The 16,992-nt window shown below is 48.9% G+C and overlaps 1 protein-coding gene across 1 annotated transcript; it reads right to left on the minus strand.

The window, feature by feature from the left end:
• Positions 1-15,079: 15,079 nt before the first annotated feature.
• LOC146754741 (olfactory receptor 14J1-like) lies at positions 15,080-16,054 on the minus strand. The gene has a single exon (XM_085527428.1). The coding sequence runs from the start codon at positions 16,043-16,045 to the stop codon at positions 15,080-15,082; it is 966 nt and encodes a 321-aa protein (XP_085383554.1). The 5' UTR covers positions 16,046-16,054.
• Between the last annotated feature and the right edge of the window lie 938 nt (positions 16,055-16,992).

The raw sequence follows: 16,992 nt of genomic DNA on the forward strand, positions 1-16,992 counted from the left end.
ACCCCTTTCTTCACCCTCAGTTCTCTTAGCAGGTCCTTGCTGAGCCATGCCGGTTTTCTACCTCTCCTGCCCACTTTCTTAATCAGGGGAATGGAGACCTCTTGTGCTGCCAGGAGGGCATCCTTGAACAGTAGCCAGCTCTCCTCAACGTCCTTATCTTTGAGGGCAGCGCGCCAGGGGATCTTGGCCAGCATTCCATTGAATAGCTTGAAGTCTGCTCTTCTAAAGTTGAGCATCCTGGTCCTGCTCTTTGCCAGGCCCACATCGCTTGAGATCACAAACTCAACCAGGGCATGATCGCTGGAGCCCAGGCAGCCTCCAACCTTGACGCCTTTGATGATCTCCTCAGCGTTGGTGAGCAGCAGGTCCAGCAACGCTTGACCTCTGGTCGGTCTGTCCAATACCTGAACCAGAAAGCTATCATCAATGGATTCCAAGAGCCTTCTGGAGCTCTTGCAGCTCGCCGTGTGGTTTTCCCAACAGATGTCAGGATGGTTGAAGTCCCCCACCAGGACAAGAGCCCGTGAGCCAGACGCCTCACGCATCTGGAGCAAGAAAGCCTCATCAGCAGCCTCCCCTTGATCAGGTGGCCTGTAGTATACCCCTAATACCAGCTGACCTTTATTAGTCCCATCTCTAATCCTAACCCACAGGCTCTCAACCTGTTCTTGACTGTTTCTCATGGGGAGCTCCTCACAGTTTATCCAATCTCTGACATAAAGGGCGACTCCCCCACCCTTCCTACCTCGCCTATCTCTCCTAAAGAGCCTATAGCCATCGATGGCAGTATCCCAATTATGGGAGTCATCCCACCATGTTTCTGTGATAGCAACAATGTCATAATTTTCAGAGTGCATCACAGTTTCCAGTTCCTCCTGCTTGTTACTCAGGCTCCGTGCATTAGTATAAAGGCACTTCAGCCGGGCTGTCCGTCTCACCACCTTCATAAGCGATCCAGGATCCACTAGAACAGCGGCATCCCCAGCATCCCCCTGCCCTACTCCCTCCTTTTGCACTCTGCAATCTTTGCCCACAGAGTTTGGTACAATCCCTCGAATGTACCGTTCAACCCCAGTAGCCCTTATTTTGCCCCCTTCCCCCTTCGTTCCTAGTTTAAAGACCTATCAATGAGTCCCGCTAATTCTTCAGCTAATACCCTCTTACCCCTCAGGGACAGGCTGCTTGCATCAGCAGCCATCATTCCAGGTGCAGTGTAGATTGCCCCATGGTCAAAATAGCCGAAATTCTTGTGTTTGCACCAGCTCTTAAGCCATCTGTTTAAGAGATGGGTTTTTTGGATCCTCCCTGTATCTTTTCCTGACACCACGGGCATAGAAGAAAAGATCACCTGCACCCCAGCTCCTTCAAGTATTCGCCCCATTCCCCTGAAGTCTTTCTTGATGGACCTCAGGCTTTGCTTGTCAACTTCCTCACTGCCAGCCTGAATTATTAAAAGTGGGTAGTAGTCTGAAGGATGAATCAATCTAGAAATTTTCTTTGAAATGTCCCTGACCCGTGCCCCAGGAAGGCAGCACACTTCTCTGCGGGTAGGGTCAGGCCGGCATATAGGGCCTTCTGTTCCTTGCAGAAGGGAGTCACCTACAACAATCACCCTTCTGTCCTTACGTGTAGAAGCAGTCTTGAGGCTTCGGGGTGACTGCTTCACCTGTGGCAACCTCATGGGTGCACTTATTTCCATACTCTCACTAGTCCCCCCCTCAAGTTCCAGGGCCTCAAACCGGTTTCGCAGAGGCACCTGGGGAGCCGGGGATGGTCGTGATGGAGGATGCCCCTTCCGTCGAGCAGGTACCCGCTTCCACTCCTCCTCCCTTCTCAAGTTACTGCTGGGGGGAAGAGAGGACAGGGGGCCGGCTGCAGTGTTGCCAGCTGGCTGGTTACCCTTTACCACCTGTTTGTGAGGTGGCAGGGGCTGACATGCTCCATTAGGAGCCTCGACTGTGTGCTGAGAACTTGAAGCAGAGAGGGACTGACACCACCAGTCAATCTCCCTCTCACACTCTTTTATAGTCCTCAGCCTCTCCACTTCCTCCTTCAGGTCAACTACGAGGCTGAGCAAGTAGTTCACCTGGTCACAGTGAACACAATCACTGCCTCCCTCACCCAGCCCTGCAAGGGCCAGGCTCTGGCACTCAGTACAGCCAGAGACCTGCACACCAGCATCTTGGGTTGGGGGCAATAATCAACCTGCCATACCTCCTGATATCTATAATTCTGCCACCTCCCTTCCCCCCAGAGACGTTTCATCCTCTTGGCTCGTTTAATTACAACACATGTTTCACAGTCATGAATAACCTGAGCGATAGCGTCCGCAGTTAAATCCACCCCTCGGTCTCTAGCCCATGTATATGTCTCATCTCTTCCTTGATGGACTGAGGTCTCATGGGCCCAGCGGGCTAGAAATAGCTCTCCCTTGTTCTGCTAGTCCAAGTCTATTTGAGCCACCTCAATTCTGGCAGCTCGATCTACCTTATTGTTATTCTGCAGTTCTTCAGTAGCCCGACACTTGGTTACATGGGCATCTACATGATGCACGTTTATAACCATATTCTTTGTTTGGGCAGCAATGTCCTTCCACAGTACAGCAGCCCAAATAGCTTTACCCCTCCACTGCCAAAATTGTTTTGTTCCCACTCTTGTAACCATCCCCAACCTGTAGCTCCCACCACAAATCATTGCACAAGGTACCTCGCGTACGACTTATGTTCCCCACATATGACTTATGGGTCCCTTTGTAGGAACTCCCAAGGAGTTCTCCTACCCCAGCTGGCAACCAACCAGATCTATGAGCTCACCAGTCCAGGGAAAGCGACAACCGCTTTGCTTATACTTCACATAGGACGTTGTCAGGTCCCCTCTTCCTCATTCCCTTTGTGACCCTGCACAGGACAAGATCTTGGATATGCGTTATCATGTCAGAAGTTTCCAAGCTTCCTTCAGGACTGCTTCCATTTTGTACACAGAGGTGGTCTGTGCCTCCAGGGTTGTCTGTGGTAGAGGAATCTTGCACAAAGTTCTGGTAAAAGTTACCCATCACCTACAGGAGCCATTCTTAGAGCATAGGCTGTTAGGCAGAAGGCTGCCGCTAATGAGATGACTGAAATGAGGAGGTTGGGAGAAGCCTGGAGAACAGAGATGGGAGACTGAGGGGAGGGAAGATGCGCCTATGTGTCGTGCTCATTACCGTCTGCAACAGCAATGGTGACCCACTGTTACCACTGCTGAAATACACCTCCCATTGCCTTACTCTGCTCACATCCACTGTTTGGTCTCCAGAAATGTTCAGCAAACATTGGTGAATGTCAACGTGTGCAGTTTTTTCCACTTGGAGGAATTCAATGGCACACCGTTGCTTCATGTGTGCTTCCACGTCAGATGCCATTCTGTCAGGCTGCCCCTCTGCTGCCAGCTGTCACATGGCAGCAACTCATAATGGGATTTTGGTGGGAAGATTCACCCTCTACAGCCACATCTCCTACATCTTCTTCTGATCTTACAGCCCAGGTAATACAAGAGGGGGCACTGGAATTGAAGCAGATCTTATCCACGTTAAAGTTGGATGGCCTGAGAGGTCATTTCTAACCTAAATGATGCCATGATGGGGAGATCGCTGCAGGGGAGTCTGTTGGCTGAGCAGCCCGAGAACTCAGACCTCATCACATTTCACTTGTTCAGAGTTTGACTGTTACAAAAGCCTGAGTCTTTCTTTTTAGTTGTCATCAAACCAGCCAAGTGGGTTTCCTGAGGAGAAAATCCTAATGCAGCTTGTGAGAGAGCCCACGAGAGGAGTTGCCCTTCTAGACCTGATGTTCACAAACAGAAACAGTCTGGTGGGAGATGTGGAGGTTGTGGGCTGTCTTGGACAGAGTGACCATGAAATGGTAGATTTCTTGATTCTAGGTGGAACCTGGAGGGAGAATAGCAAAACTGCCACCTTAGACTTCCAGAGGGCAGACTTTGACTTTTTCAGAAGACTAGTAGGGGCAGTCCCCTGGCATTCAGTCTTAGCGAACAAAGGGGTCCAAGATGGCTGGTCGCTCTTTAAGAAGGAAGTCTTAAAGGCTCAGGAGTAGGCGGTCACCCTGAGCCCCAAAATGAGCCAGCGGGGAAGAAGACAGGCATGGATGAATAGGGAACTGTTCTTAAGGTTGCAGGAGAAAAAGAGAATCTACTGCTTGTGGAAGGAGGGAAGAGCAACTCAGAATGACTACAAAGAGGCTGTTAAGATGTATAGAGGGAAAATCAGAGAGGCAAAAGCCCAGCTTGAATCTAAGCTGGCCGCTGGGATAAAAACAAACAAGAAACTCTTTTACAAATACATCAACTGTAAGAGGAGGACAAAGGGGAATCTCCATTCTTTACTGGACGAGGCTGGGAATGTGATCACAGAGGATAAGGAAGAAGCAGAGGTTCCAAATGCCTTCTTTACGTCTGTCTTTAAAAGTCATCGCGGTTATTCCTAGGGCTCCCCACACTCTGACTTGCTAGTCTTGGCTGGGGAGCGGACTGAACCCCCTATGATTCTTGAAGAAGCGTTCAGGGAATAACTACTCCAACTTGACTGCCACAAGTCCATGGGTCTGGATGAGATTCACCCGAGAGTGCTGAAGGAACTAGCGGAGGTGATAGCTGAGCCGCTTTCTGTTATCTTTCAGTGCTCCCTGTTAGCAGCTGAGGTCCTGGAAGAGTGGAGGCTTGCCAACGTGACTCCCATTTACAAGGAAGGTTGTAAGGACGATCCGGGGAACTACAGGCCTGTTAGCCTGACCTCGGTGCAATAGAAGGTAATGGAGCAGATTGTCTTGAGGGAGATCACATGGCAGGTGCGGGATGACCAGGAGATCAGACCTAGCCAGCATTGGTTCGTGAAGGGCAGGTCCTGCTTGACAAATCTGATCTCCTTCTACGATCCTGTGACCCATCTGATGGATGAAGGAAAGGCTGTTGATGTGTTCTACTTAGACTTCAGCAAAGCCTTCGACACTGTCTCCCATGCTATTGTCCTGCAAAAGCTGTCAGCCCATGGCTTGGATGGGTGCACTCTCGGCTGGTTAAGGAGCTGGCTGGAGGGCCGGGCCCAGAGAGTGGTGGTAAATGGAGTTAAATCCAGTTGGAGAGCAGTCACAAGTAGTGTTCCCCGAGGGTCGGTGCTGGGGCCTGTCCTCTTCAACATCTTTATTGATTACTTGGATGAGGGCATTTAGTGCTCCCTCAGGAAGTTCGCAGATGACACCAAGTTGGCAGGGAGTGTTGATCTGCCTGAGGGTAGCGAGGCCCTACAGAGGGATCTGGATAGGCTGGAGAGCTGAGCCAAAGCCAATGGGATGAGATTCAACAAGACCAAATGCCGAGTCCTGCACTTTAACCACAAAAACCCCAGGCAGCACTATAGGCTTGGGTTAGAGTGGCTGGAGGACTGTGTGGAGGAAATGGACCTGTGGGTACTGATCGATGCTCGGCTGAACATGAGCTGACAGTGTGCCCAGGTGGCCAAGAAGGCCAACGGCATCCTGGCTTGCATCACAAACAGTGTTACTAGCAGGAACAGAGAGGTAATTGTCCCCCTGTACTCGGCATTGGTGCAGCCGCACCTCGAGTATTGTGTTCAGTTTTGGGCCCCTCACTGCAAGAAAGACATTGAGGCCCTGGAACATGTTCAGAGGAGGGCTATGAAGCTGGTGAGGGGTCTGGAGCACAGGCTTTATGAGGAGTGGCTGAGGGAGCTGGGATTGTTCAGCTGGGAGAAGAGGAGGGTCAGGGGAGACCTTATTGCTCTCTATAACTTCCTGAAGGGAGGTTGTAGTGAGCTGAGGGTTGGGTTCTTCTCTCATGTAATCAGTGATAGAACTAGAGGGAATGGTTTCAAGCTGTGCCAGGGGAGATTCAGGCTGGACATTAGGAAGTATTGCTTCTCGGAAAGGGCAGTCAGGCACTGGAATGCACTGCCCAGGGAGGTGGTGGGGTCACCAACCATGGGAGTGTTCAAGAAAAGTTTGGATGCTGTGTTGAGAGATGTGATTTAGATGGGAGTATTGGTAATGGTTGGACTAGATGATCTTCTAGGTCTTTTCCAACCTTGATAATTCTGTGTCATTATGTGATTCTGTTTTCTAAGCATGATAGTGTGAAGTAGAATAAGGGGTGGAATATCATGTGTTTGTAATTTTTCCTATTGATATTCCACATATCATAGTTAGTAAAACTAGGTTTCCTTCTTAGGTCATTGCCGCTGCTCTGTTTGTTTCCTTGAACCCAGCTCCCATCTCCCTACCATGTTTCCTTTACACTTCCCATTTCTTTGGGGCCTGGGGGCCCATGCGCCTACTGCCCCCCCTGTCAGGGTCACAGATTGATCTCGATAACTCCATGACAATGCCAGCAAGGGGACCAGCACTGACATAGCTGTTCATATTGCTGGCTACTGACTGCTGTCCCTGAATGCTACTGTAGAGACAACAGAACTGTTGTGAGACACGCAAGACCTGCACAAAAGTGAGGACCTGAGAGCAATGTGGCAGGGTAAATACAGCAGGATTGAAAACAGCACCTTGTGCTGCTGTCTGTGGCTGTGGCTGTACCTCTCCCAGACCCAGACAAGGTAGGAAGAGAGAAGAGCTATGGAGAAGTCTACGTTGAAAGCTTTTTATTTATCTATTAACCCATTCAGGGAATCTAGTTCAATGCTTACACGAGCTCTTAGAGTGAGAAAATAGAATTTAGGTAGGAAATAAGTGAAATAATTTGCAATATTTTTCTGCAGATTGCTGTATCATACACGATCAAACAATCAAAGCTGCATAAATCATAAAGAACCATCACTGTGAGGAAGATGTGCACTTTATGGAAGCTGAAATAGTGCATATTGGAAAACCTTCCTGAGTGTGAGCTTGATCTTCCTCTTCCTCATGGTGTAGATGAGGGAGTTCAGTGTTGGAGGAATACTGAGTACAGAACTGCCACCATCAGGTCCATGGATGGGGAAGAGGCGGAGCGGGGCTTCAGGTAGGAATAAAAGACAGTGATGAGAAAGAGGGAGACCATGGCCAAATGAGGGAGGAACTTGGAGAAGGCTTTGTGCCATCCCTGCTCAGAGGGCATCCTCAGCATGGCCATGAAGATCTGCACATGGGAAAAATCTATGAAAACAAAGCACCCAAAGACTAAAATGATACTAAAAATGATAAGCGCAACTTCCCTTAGATTTGATTCTGAGCATGAGAGCTTGAGGATCTTGGGGATTCCACAGAACAACTGGTTCACAACATTCCCATGGCAGAGAGGCAGTGAAAATGTACTGGCAGTGTGCAGCAGGGAATTGAGAACACCAGTGCCCCAGGCAGCTGCTGCCATGGTGGCACAAGCTCTGCTGTCCATCAAGGTTCCATAGTGAAGGGGCTTGCAGATGGCAACGTAGCGGTCATAGGACATGACGGTGAGAAGGGAATACTCTGCTGACATGAAGAAGAGGAAGAAAAAGAACTGTGCAGCACATCCTGCGTAGGAGATGGCCCTGGTGTCCCAGAGGGTGTTGGCCATGGCTTTGGGGAGAGTGGTGGAGATGCAGCCCAGGTCGAGGAGGGCCAGGTTGAGGAGGAAGAAGTACATGGGAGTGTGCAGGCGGCGGTCGCAGGCTACGGCTGTGCTGATGAGGCCGTTGCCCAGGAGGGCAGCCAGGTAGATGCCCAGGAAGAGCCAGAAGTGCAGGAGCTGCAGCTGTCGCGTGTCTGCCAACGGCAGCAGGAGGAACTTGCTGATGGAGCTGCTGTTGGGCATCTACTTCTTTTCCTGGCCTTGGAGTCCTGTATCAGAAGTGAATGACAAGTAAAGACCGTTTTCAGAGACACTCCTTCTGCTGTAGTATGAAATGTTTTCATTCTCTTATGACAATGTTCATTCAGTTCTATTACATGAATTTTATTACATGGAGTTCTTCATTTCACAAGTAAAAGAAGCATATGGGGCTGTAACCTTCCTATCATCTTATATTCTTATCCCATCTCCCTGGATATTTTCATCAGTTTCATGTCTCATAACTTTACCCCAATGCTATTAGAGCCCCCAATCCCAGACTCTGTGTCTTTCAGTATCTGAAATATAAACATGCAGGATAAGTGAATTATTAATGCCCAAACAAAATTATGATAATTTCAAATAATTTCACAATTCGAGAGAAAAGAAGCTGAAAGAACATCATGTGTGAATGTTCACAAAAAAATCAATAGACTAAAGAATAATTCAGGAATCTCTGAGCTGTGTACAAATTTAACAGCCCCTTTTAGATGTCAGCCTCCAGTTCTTTCTGCTTTCCCTAAGAACAGGAAATGGAAAATCCCTGCCTTGGTTCTCCTCTCACAGAGGGCCCTCAGAAACATTTAGTTGTGCAGTGGAGCTGTGATCCCCTGCCCCAGGCAGCAGCTGTGGCAGCACAAGCCCTGCCGGGGGGCTCCTTCCCCCCACACATCTGTGTGCAATGCTCCTGCAGTGAGCTCACAGCCTGCTCACACCTCACGCATCCTGGAAGCTCTCTCCCCTTTCTCTCCTCTCCTTCTGTCACCTACATTCTATGCTGTGCACAAAAGCTGCTCCTAGGCACAGCTGTCTCTCTGCAGCACCGTCCAGTTTAATAAGCTCCCTGTATCCCAGGAGCCCGACCCAACTCAGCTCAACAGAGGATTTGAGTTTCTCTTCCTCACTGCTTCCTCTGGAGATTTCCCAGGGGCTGAAGAGCTGAAAGCTCCTGATAGACAGCAGGGTCATCTTTGAAAAAGGCACTTGGATGTCAGATAAATTATTCACCACTGGACAGGCTGATTCCAGATGCGCTGTTTTTAGTTGCAGAATTAAACTCTATAACCCGAGCTCTTGTGAGGCCCCATCTGGAGTACTGTGTCCAGGTGTGGAGCCCTCAGTACAAGAAAGACATAGAGATTTTGGAAAGGGTCCAGAGGAGGGCCACAAAGATGATCAGGGGGCTGGAGCACCTCCACTATGAGGACAGGCTGAGGGAGTTGGGCTTGTTCAGCCTGGAGAAAAGAAGGCTGCGGGGTGACCACATTGCAGCCTTTTAATACCTGAAGGGAACCTACACCCAAGAGCGGAGTAAACTCTTCAAAAGGGCTGACAATAGCAGGACTAGGGGAAATGAATCCAAGTTGAAGGAGGGAAGATTTAGGTTGGATGTTAGGGGGAAGTTCTTTACTAGGAGAGTGTTTAGGCCCCAGAACAGGCTGCCCAGGGAGGCTGTGGATGCCCCGTCCTTGGAGGTGTTCAAGGCCAGTTTGGACAGGGCTCTGGGCAACCTGATCTAGTAAATGTGTATGTTTGGTGGCCCTGCTAGGCAGGGGGGTTGGAACTACATGATCTTTGAGGTCCCTTCCAATGCAGGTCATTCTGTGATTCTGTGATTCTGTAATGAATGTATTTGCACTGGGTGCACAACGGGTCACTCCTATCTTGCACACCAGCAAACAGAAGTATTATATATTTAAAAGCCAAGCCTATACATATTCAACCAATTTCCTGGAACTCATCTTCATATTCATTATTTTCCAGGAACTCATTTACATTCTGTCCCTCTGTTGCAGAATGGCTGCATGAACATGGCAGCCACAAAGATGTGTATGAGCATAGCCTGTATCGCAATACAGACTTTGTACTCATGGAAAAGTACTAAGCAGTAAGCAAAGGACACAATGTCCTTGAAGCAAGCTGTAAACAACTAAAAATGGAATTTGTATCCGCTAATCTAAGGAAGCCGTCGAGTGTCCTAACTGCAGTAGCCCACACATGGGTCTTGCTTGATAATTGCTTCATATGGCTATTCCGCCTAGCTTCTTATGGCTATTCTGTCTGGTAACTATAGGCTACTCACCAGTGAACAAATGACACATGTATTAGGAGCACTATATAAGCTGTGTAAGAGTCACAATAAAGTTGAAGCTTTATCACTCATATTGAGTTCGTATTGCTTCCCCATTCGATGGCAATCGCACAGTGAACCCCATCAGCAACACCCCTCCGTCTGGCATATGCGCTGTTTCTAGCTGGGTTCTTCCTGCAGTGGTCATGGGGATGAAATCAGACATCTTCCTTGCAAAGGCTCAAAGTCTTCCTCACTCTGTCCTTTTTACCTCATCATGTTTGATAGAAGTAGTCTGGTTCTGGTTGGCTTCTTCCATTTAGTGTGCAGGAAACTTCTCCCTTATCGTAACCTCACATCCTACTTGGTTATGGGCCCCGGTACCTAACTTCTAACTTTGAGATGCACTCTTTTACTATATTAGGTTGTCCTAACAGATCGTGTTTGCCTAGCAGAAATGTAAATGCCTTATCTGGAAAGCTCTGCTCCTGGCCCTTAATAAAAAAGACACACAGACAGGACAGGGACAATCTGACTTCCCCTTTGCAGGGCTGTCATTCAGCTGGGGCAGTCAATGCAGGTGTCTCATCTCCAGATGTAAAAGCCTGGGGTTGAATTGAGATTCAGTTCAGCACAGACCTATGGGAGATGGGACTAATCTTGGCTTGGAGCAGATGAGCACAAGGCGTTGCCTGAATGCGTGAGCCCATGGTCTGAATCCTTGGTGTTTCTTAAGGTGGAAGTTACTTGCTCAAAAACAGACACTCAATGAGCACAAGGTGCCTGTGGTACTCATAGATGTATGCAACAGTGCCTGCAATCTGTAGTAGACAAGATCTGTGAGAGCCACCTACTCCCTGAGCATCAGATGGGGGCCAGACAGGGCATGGGAGTATTCTTGGCCATCCTAAATGACATCAGATGTTTGAGTAATGGGCACCTGAAAATGCAGCGTTATTCAGCAAATTCCAGAGCTTAAGGCATTCTGAAGCTGTGACACAAGTACATTCTTTCACTGATGATGTTTGTTTGTTTTGGGCTCATGTTTGAATGGCAGTTCCCTGGAGTCTCCAGCACACCCCCAGCCAGCTGGAAAATGCAGCTGAGGACCTTCAGGAAAGCCATGCCCCTGGTAGCGTCAGCGCTCACTGTACAACTGTGAGTCCCACAATGGGTCTCGTGCCTGTGTGCCACTTTCTGAACACCAGTACCACGGTGTAGATCTGAGGCCCAGCCAGGCTAAATCAAATCATGCTCCTGGAATGGGATGCTTTCGGAAGAGTCTTTACATTAATGAGAGGACCACAAACATTCACTCAGCAAAGTCTAAATCACTGTGCATTTACAGGCCTAGGGAATTGTTTGGCTCAGAGAGACATGGTGGGTTGATTCTCACCTCTGAACTGTAGCAAAGCAGATACAGACTCTTCATGACAGATGGCCAAGGAAGATGAGGAAAGGCTGCTGCCCTTTCATAGAATCACAAGGTTGGAAAGGACCTACAAGATCATCTACTCCAACCATCCTCCCTTTACCATATCTACAGAAAAACACTAAACCGTATCTCCTAGCTCCCTATCTAGATGCTTCTTGAACACTGCCAGGGATAGTGACTCCACCACCTCCCTGGGCAGCCATTTCAGTGCCTGACCGCTCTCTGAGAGAGGAAGTTCCTTCTTATGTCCAGTCTAAAGCTCTTCTGATACAACTTGTGGCCATTTCCTCGGGTCCTTTTTGTTGCCTGGGAGAACAAGAAAAGCTCCTCCTCATCACAGTCTCCCTTCAGGAAGTTGTAGGGTGCAATGAGGTCTCCCCTGAGCCTCGTCTTCTCCAGGGCAAACAATCCCAGTTCCCTGAGCCACTACTCATAAGACGTGTGTTCCAGACCCCTCACAAGTTTTGTTGCCCTTCTCTGGACACATTCCAGCGCTTCAGTGTCTTTCTTGTAGTGAGGAGCCCCAAACTGAACACAGTACTCAAGATGCGGCCTCACCAGAGCTGAGTGCAGAGGGATGATCACTTCTCTGCTCCTGCTTGCCACACTATTTCTAATACAGGCCAGGATGCTGTTGGCCTTTTTGGCCACCTGGGCACACTGTTGGCTCACGTTCAGCCAAGCATTGACCAATACCCCCAGGTCCCTTTCCTCTTCACAGTCATCCAGCTACTCTGCCCCAAGCCTATAGCACTGTATGGGGTTTTTGTGGTCAAAGTGCAGGACCTGGCACTTGACCTTGTTGAACCTCATCCCATTAACCTCATCCCAGTGATTCAGCCTATCCAGAATCCTTTGGAGGGCCTTTTTACCCATTGGGCAGATCAACACCAGCTCCCAGCTTGGTATCATCTGCAAACTTACTTAGCTTGCACTCAATTCCCTCATCCAGGAAGGATGGGATATGGGTTTCCAAAGAAAGGGCATTTTGAGCCACTAAGAGATGGGATTTGGGGGACCCTGAGAAAAAATGAGTAGGGTGCAAATGGAAGAAATTTGGTTATGCCAAGTAGAGGGGTGGCCTCTACCAGGCTGGGACAGACCCCACCTGCTACTGCAGAGCTCCCTGCAAGTCTGCCCTTGGGCACAATCAGAGTGGCTACCTGGGCACTCACCACAGCATATTCCAAGTATGGAACTTGCACAAGTGGCTGTGGAGAGAGGAGTAGGAGAGAGTGAGAGAGACACGCAGTGGGGACCCCCACTGCCAATCACCTCCAGCCCCAGTCCACATCCCCCACAGATGCTTCACCTGAGCTTCCACTGTGTAGCACAGGGCAGCAAGGAGCATCATGAGGCTGATCACAGCTGCCTTCACCTTCCTCTGTGCTCCAGGAGGTGGTGAGGCTGAAGGAGGCAAGGTCTTCATTTATCCTCCCACAACCCCTCCCACTCCCCAAGTGCCCATGGGCTTGACAGACTCCCCTGGCATGGACTGGACCAGCATGCAGCCATCCCCTTCCCCAGCCCCAGGAAACAGGAGGAAGCCAAGGATCAGAAGAAGAACACTGAGTGTTGGGATCCCAATGGCATTGAGCCCAAAGCCCCCAGGTCCCAGCACTCAGCACACTTGGACTTTTTGTCCTCCAGGACCACCCAGAGATGACACTATCCCCATATCAAGGCTTTGTCCAAGGACTCATCCCTGAGTCCTGTCCAGTCCTGTGAGGCTGCATGGTGTGATGCTGATCCTTTGGGGAACTGTGACACAGCATTTGGGGACACTGGGAGGTAAAAGACTAATAGGGACATGGGCAGTGATGAAATTATAGAGATACTTCGAAGACAAGGGGTCACAGGGATATGGGGACATGAAGATACAGGAACATCATGGGGATATGAGTATATCATGGCAGTACGGAGACATCATGGAGATATGGGGAAATGGGGACATGCGGCCAAATTGGAGATGCTTGGTGACAGGGACCTGGAAGTTTGTAGATGGGGCAATCAAGGCCAGGCTGGACGTGGCACTGGACAGCCTGGTCTGGTGGCTTGTGACCCTGCACACAGCAGGGGTGTTGAAGCTAGGTAATCACTGTTGTCCTTTTTAACCCAGGCCATTCCGTGGTTCTATGTGGATAGTGGGTACAGGTGGGTGACAAGGACACATAGGGAGGTTACCAGTGTTCACTCAGTGCCTTTGTTGTCATGCTGAAGCTCAGGAGTGAATAACAGACCATGGCTATGGCTGATGGGTTTCCTCCTCATTTACTGCTGGAAAACCCAAAGACCACGACTTTTAGGATTGTGGAATCTCAAAATCATGGAATACCTGAACCACAGAGTCACAGACTCATAAAAATCAGTGAGTCATGGAATCACAGAATGTGAAATCACAGCACTATAGAACTACTGAATCATGGAATCATTTAGGTGGGACAAGACCTCTTAAGTCTCATCCGGAGATGTGTCATGTATTTTCTGCTCTGTTTACATAGCCATGAGCAGAAGTCTCCATGCTAGATCCAGATATTTGTATCTCATAACTCCGATGGCAGTAGTGCTGCTTCTGTCCTCGAGGACAGTTTGCCATTAGGTCATGCAGGCAGGAAATCCAAGGCTGGGGGTGAAAATCGGCTGGAGGTACCTGAATAGGTTCTGAAGTCACTGGGCTGTGTGCCTGAGCTTCAGCAGATCAAAGGTGGCCTATGGGTTTTGTTCCTGTGGTGATTCAGCAGCCAGTCATGGCTTCAAAGAGAATGAGTCGATGTATCCAGAAGAAAGAGAAGAAATAATAGAGTGCTGATAAATGTCTTAGAACTACAAACAACTCAAGGATTCTAAAAGGAAACACGATATGCCAATTTGAAATGCTTCATCTGACAGAACAGCCAGCTGGTCACAGCTTTCAGGGGGCATTTGCCATAAACAGGAGAGCTGCTGTAGGTCAGCTCTGAGAACAACACTTGAATGTTTACTTTGGAAATTGCGTGGGGAGCAACCAGCTGGAAGAGCTTCCCTTTCCTGACCTCCTCATATCAGTCATCTCATTAGGGGCAGCTTTCTGCCTAACAGCCTATGCTCCAGAATGGCTCCTGTAGGTGCTGGGTAAATTTTATCAGACCTTTGTGCAGGATTCCTCTGCCACAGACCATCCTGGAGGCAGCGACCACCTCTTTGTACAAAATGGAAGAATCCCTGAAGGAAGCTTGGTAACTTCTGACCTTATCTAAGAATAAGGACAGGAATCTAAGAATTTGTCTAGTGCAGGGTCTCACAGGGAATGAGGAAGTGGGAACCTGACAACCATCGTGCAAACCGGCTGCTGCTGCTGGCTTCTCAGAGGCACTGACAGATGTGAGCCTGAAAGCACAGACCCCAGCCAGGAGCCCAGGGATGGCCCGTCAACTGTTGCAAGCTGAAGTCAGCTCACAGTTTGATGATCAGCCATGGGCTTCCTGCTGGACTGTGTGTTTCTGAGAACATCCAACCCCAACAGCTTTAGAAATGTCTCACAAGAAGGAGGAAAGACAGAGTGACTGCACGTCCTTTATTCTGTTAAGGTTCACAGAGAGTCCAGTTCATTATGTACAGTACGTCTGCGCTACACTACAAAGTTACAAGCTAAAGAAGAATTGGTACGTGTAATGATATTTTAGTGAAAAACATTACAATATTAAAAAAAAAAAAAAAGATTTAATACATTTCAGTTATAAAAACTGAACAAAACAAAACAACAAGAGCATGCATCAGTAAAACCTGCATTACATACCATAAATTCCAAAAGATAGGCAGCTCAGTGTTTTTGAAACACATTTGATCATCACTTTTTTCACTGCGTCCTTGACTTCCTGGTTTCTCATGCTGTAGATGAGGGGGTTCACTGCTGGAGGTACCACGGAGTACAAAACTGCCACCATCAGGTCCATAGAGGGGGAGGAGACGGAGGGGGGCTTCAGGTGGGCAAAAAAGGCAGTACTGAGTATTAGGGAAACCACAACCAGGTGAGGGAGGCACGTGGAGAAGGCTTTGTGCCGTCCATGCTCAGAAGGCATCCTTATCACGGCAAGGATGATCTGTACATAGGACACAACTATGAAAACAAAGCACCCAAGGACTAAACAGACACTAAAAATGATAAGCGCAACTTCCCTGAGGTAGGAGGCTGAGCAGGAGAGCTTGAGGATCTGGGGGATTCCACAGAACAACTGGTTCACAACATTCCCATGGCAGAGAGGCAGTGAAAATGTACTGGCAGTGTGCAGCAGGGAATTGAGAACACCAGTGCCCCAGGCAGCTGCTGCCATGGTGGCACAAGCTCTGCTGTCCATCAAGGTTCCATAGTGAAGGGGCTTGCAGATGGCAACGTAGCGGTCATAGGACATGACGGTGAGAAGGGAATACTCTGCTGACATGAAGAAGAGGAAGAAAAAGAACTGTGCAGCACATCCTGCGTAGGAGATGGCCCTGGTGTCCCAGAGGGTGTTGGCCATGGCTTTGGGGAGAGTGGTGGAGATGCAGCCCAGGTCGAGGAGGGCCAGGTTGAGGAGGAAGAAGTACATGGGAGTGTGCAGGCGGCGGTCGCAGGCTACGGCTGTGCTGATGAGGCCGTTGCCCAGGAGGGCAGCCAGGTAGATGCCCAGGAAGAGCCAGAAGTGCAGGAGCTGCAGCTGTCGCGTGTCTGCCAACGGCAGCAGGAGGAACTTGCTGATGGAGCTGCTGTTGGGCATCTACTTCTTTTCCTGGCCTTGGAGTCCTGTATCAGAAGTGAATGACAAGTAAAGACCGTTTTCAGAGACACTCCTTCTGCTGTAGTATGAAATGTTTTCATTCTCTTATGACAATGTTCATTCAGTTCTATTACATGAATTTTATTACATGGAGTTCTTCATTTCACAAGTAAAAGAAGCATATGGGGCTGTAACCTTCCTATCATCTTATATTCTTATCCCATCTCCCTGGATATTTTCATCAGTTTCATGTCTCATAACTTTACCCCAATGCTATTAGAGCCCCCAATCCCAGACTCTGTGTCTTTCAGTATCTGAAATATAAACATGCAGGATAAGTGAATTATTAATGCCCAAACAAAATTATGATAATTTCAAATAATTTCACAATTCGAGAGAAAAGAAGCTGAAAGAACATCATGTGTGAATGTTCACAAAAAAATCAATAGACTAAAGAATAATTCAGGAATCTCTGAGCTGTGTACAAATTTAACAGCCCCTTTTAGATGTCAGCCTCCAGTTCTTTCTGCTTTCCCTAAGAACAGGAAATGGAAAATCCCTGCCTTGGTTCTCCTCTCACAGAGGGCCCTCAGAAACATTTAGTTGTGCAGTGGAGCTGTGATCCCCTGCCCCAGGCAGCAGCTGTGGCAGCACAAGCCCTGCCGGGGGGCTCCTTCCCCCCACACATCTGTGTGCAATGCTCCTGCAGTGAGCTCACAGCCTGCTCACACCTCACGCATCCTGGAAGCTCTCTCCCCTTTCTCTCCTCTCCTTCTGTCACCTACATTCTATGCTGTGCACAAAAGCTGCTCCTAGGCACAGCTGTCTCTCTGCAGCACCGTCCAGTTTAATAAGCTCCCTGTATCCCAGGAGCCCGACCCAACTCAGCTCAACAGAGGATTTGAGTTTCTCTTCCTCACTGCTTCCTCTGGAGATTTCCCAGGGGC

This window comes from Coturnix japonica, chromosome 38 (assembly GCF_054131305.1).
Source record: "Coturnix japonica strain WE chromosome 38, WE-NBRP24, whole genome shotgun sequence".
Classification (NCBI taxonomy): domain Eukaryota; kingdom Metazoa; phylum Chordata; class Aves; order Galliformes; family Phasianidae; genus Coturnix; species Coturnix japonica.

Excerpts from the sequence above, each read along its gene's own strand:
- LOC146754741 (XM_085527428.1), bottom strand. The coding sequence starts at position 16,045 with ATGCCCAACAGCAGCTCCATCAGCAAGTTCCTCCTGCTGCCGTTGGCA.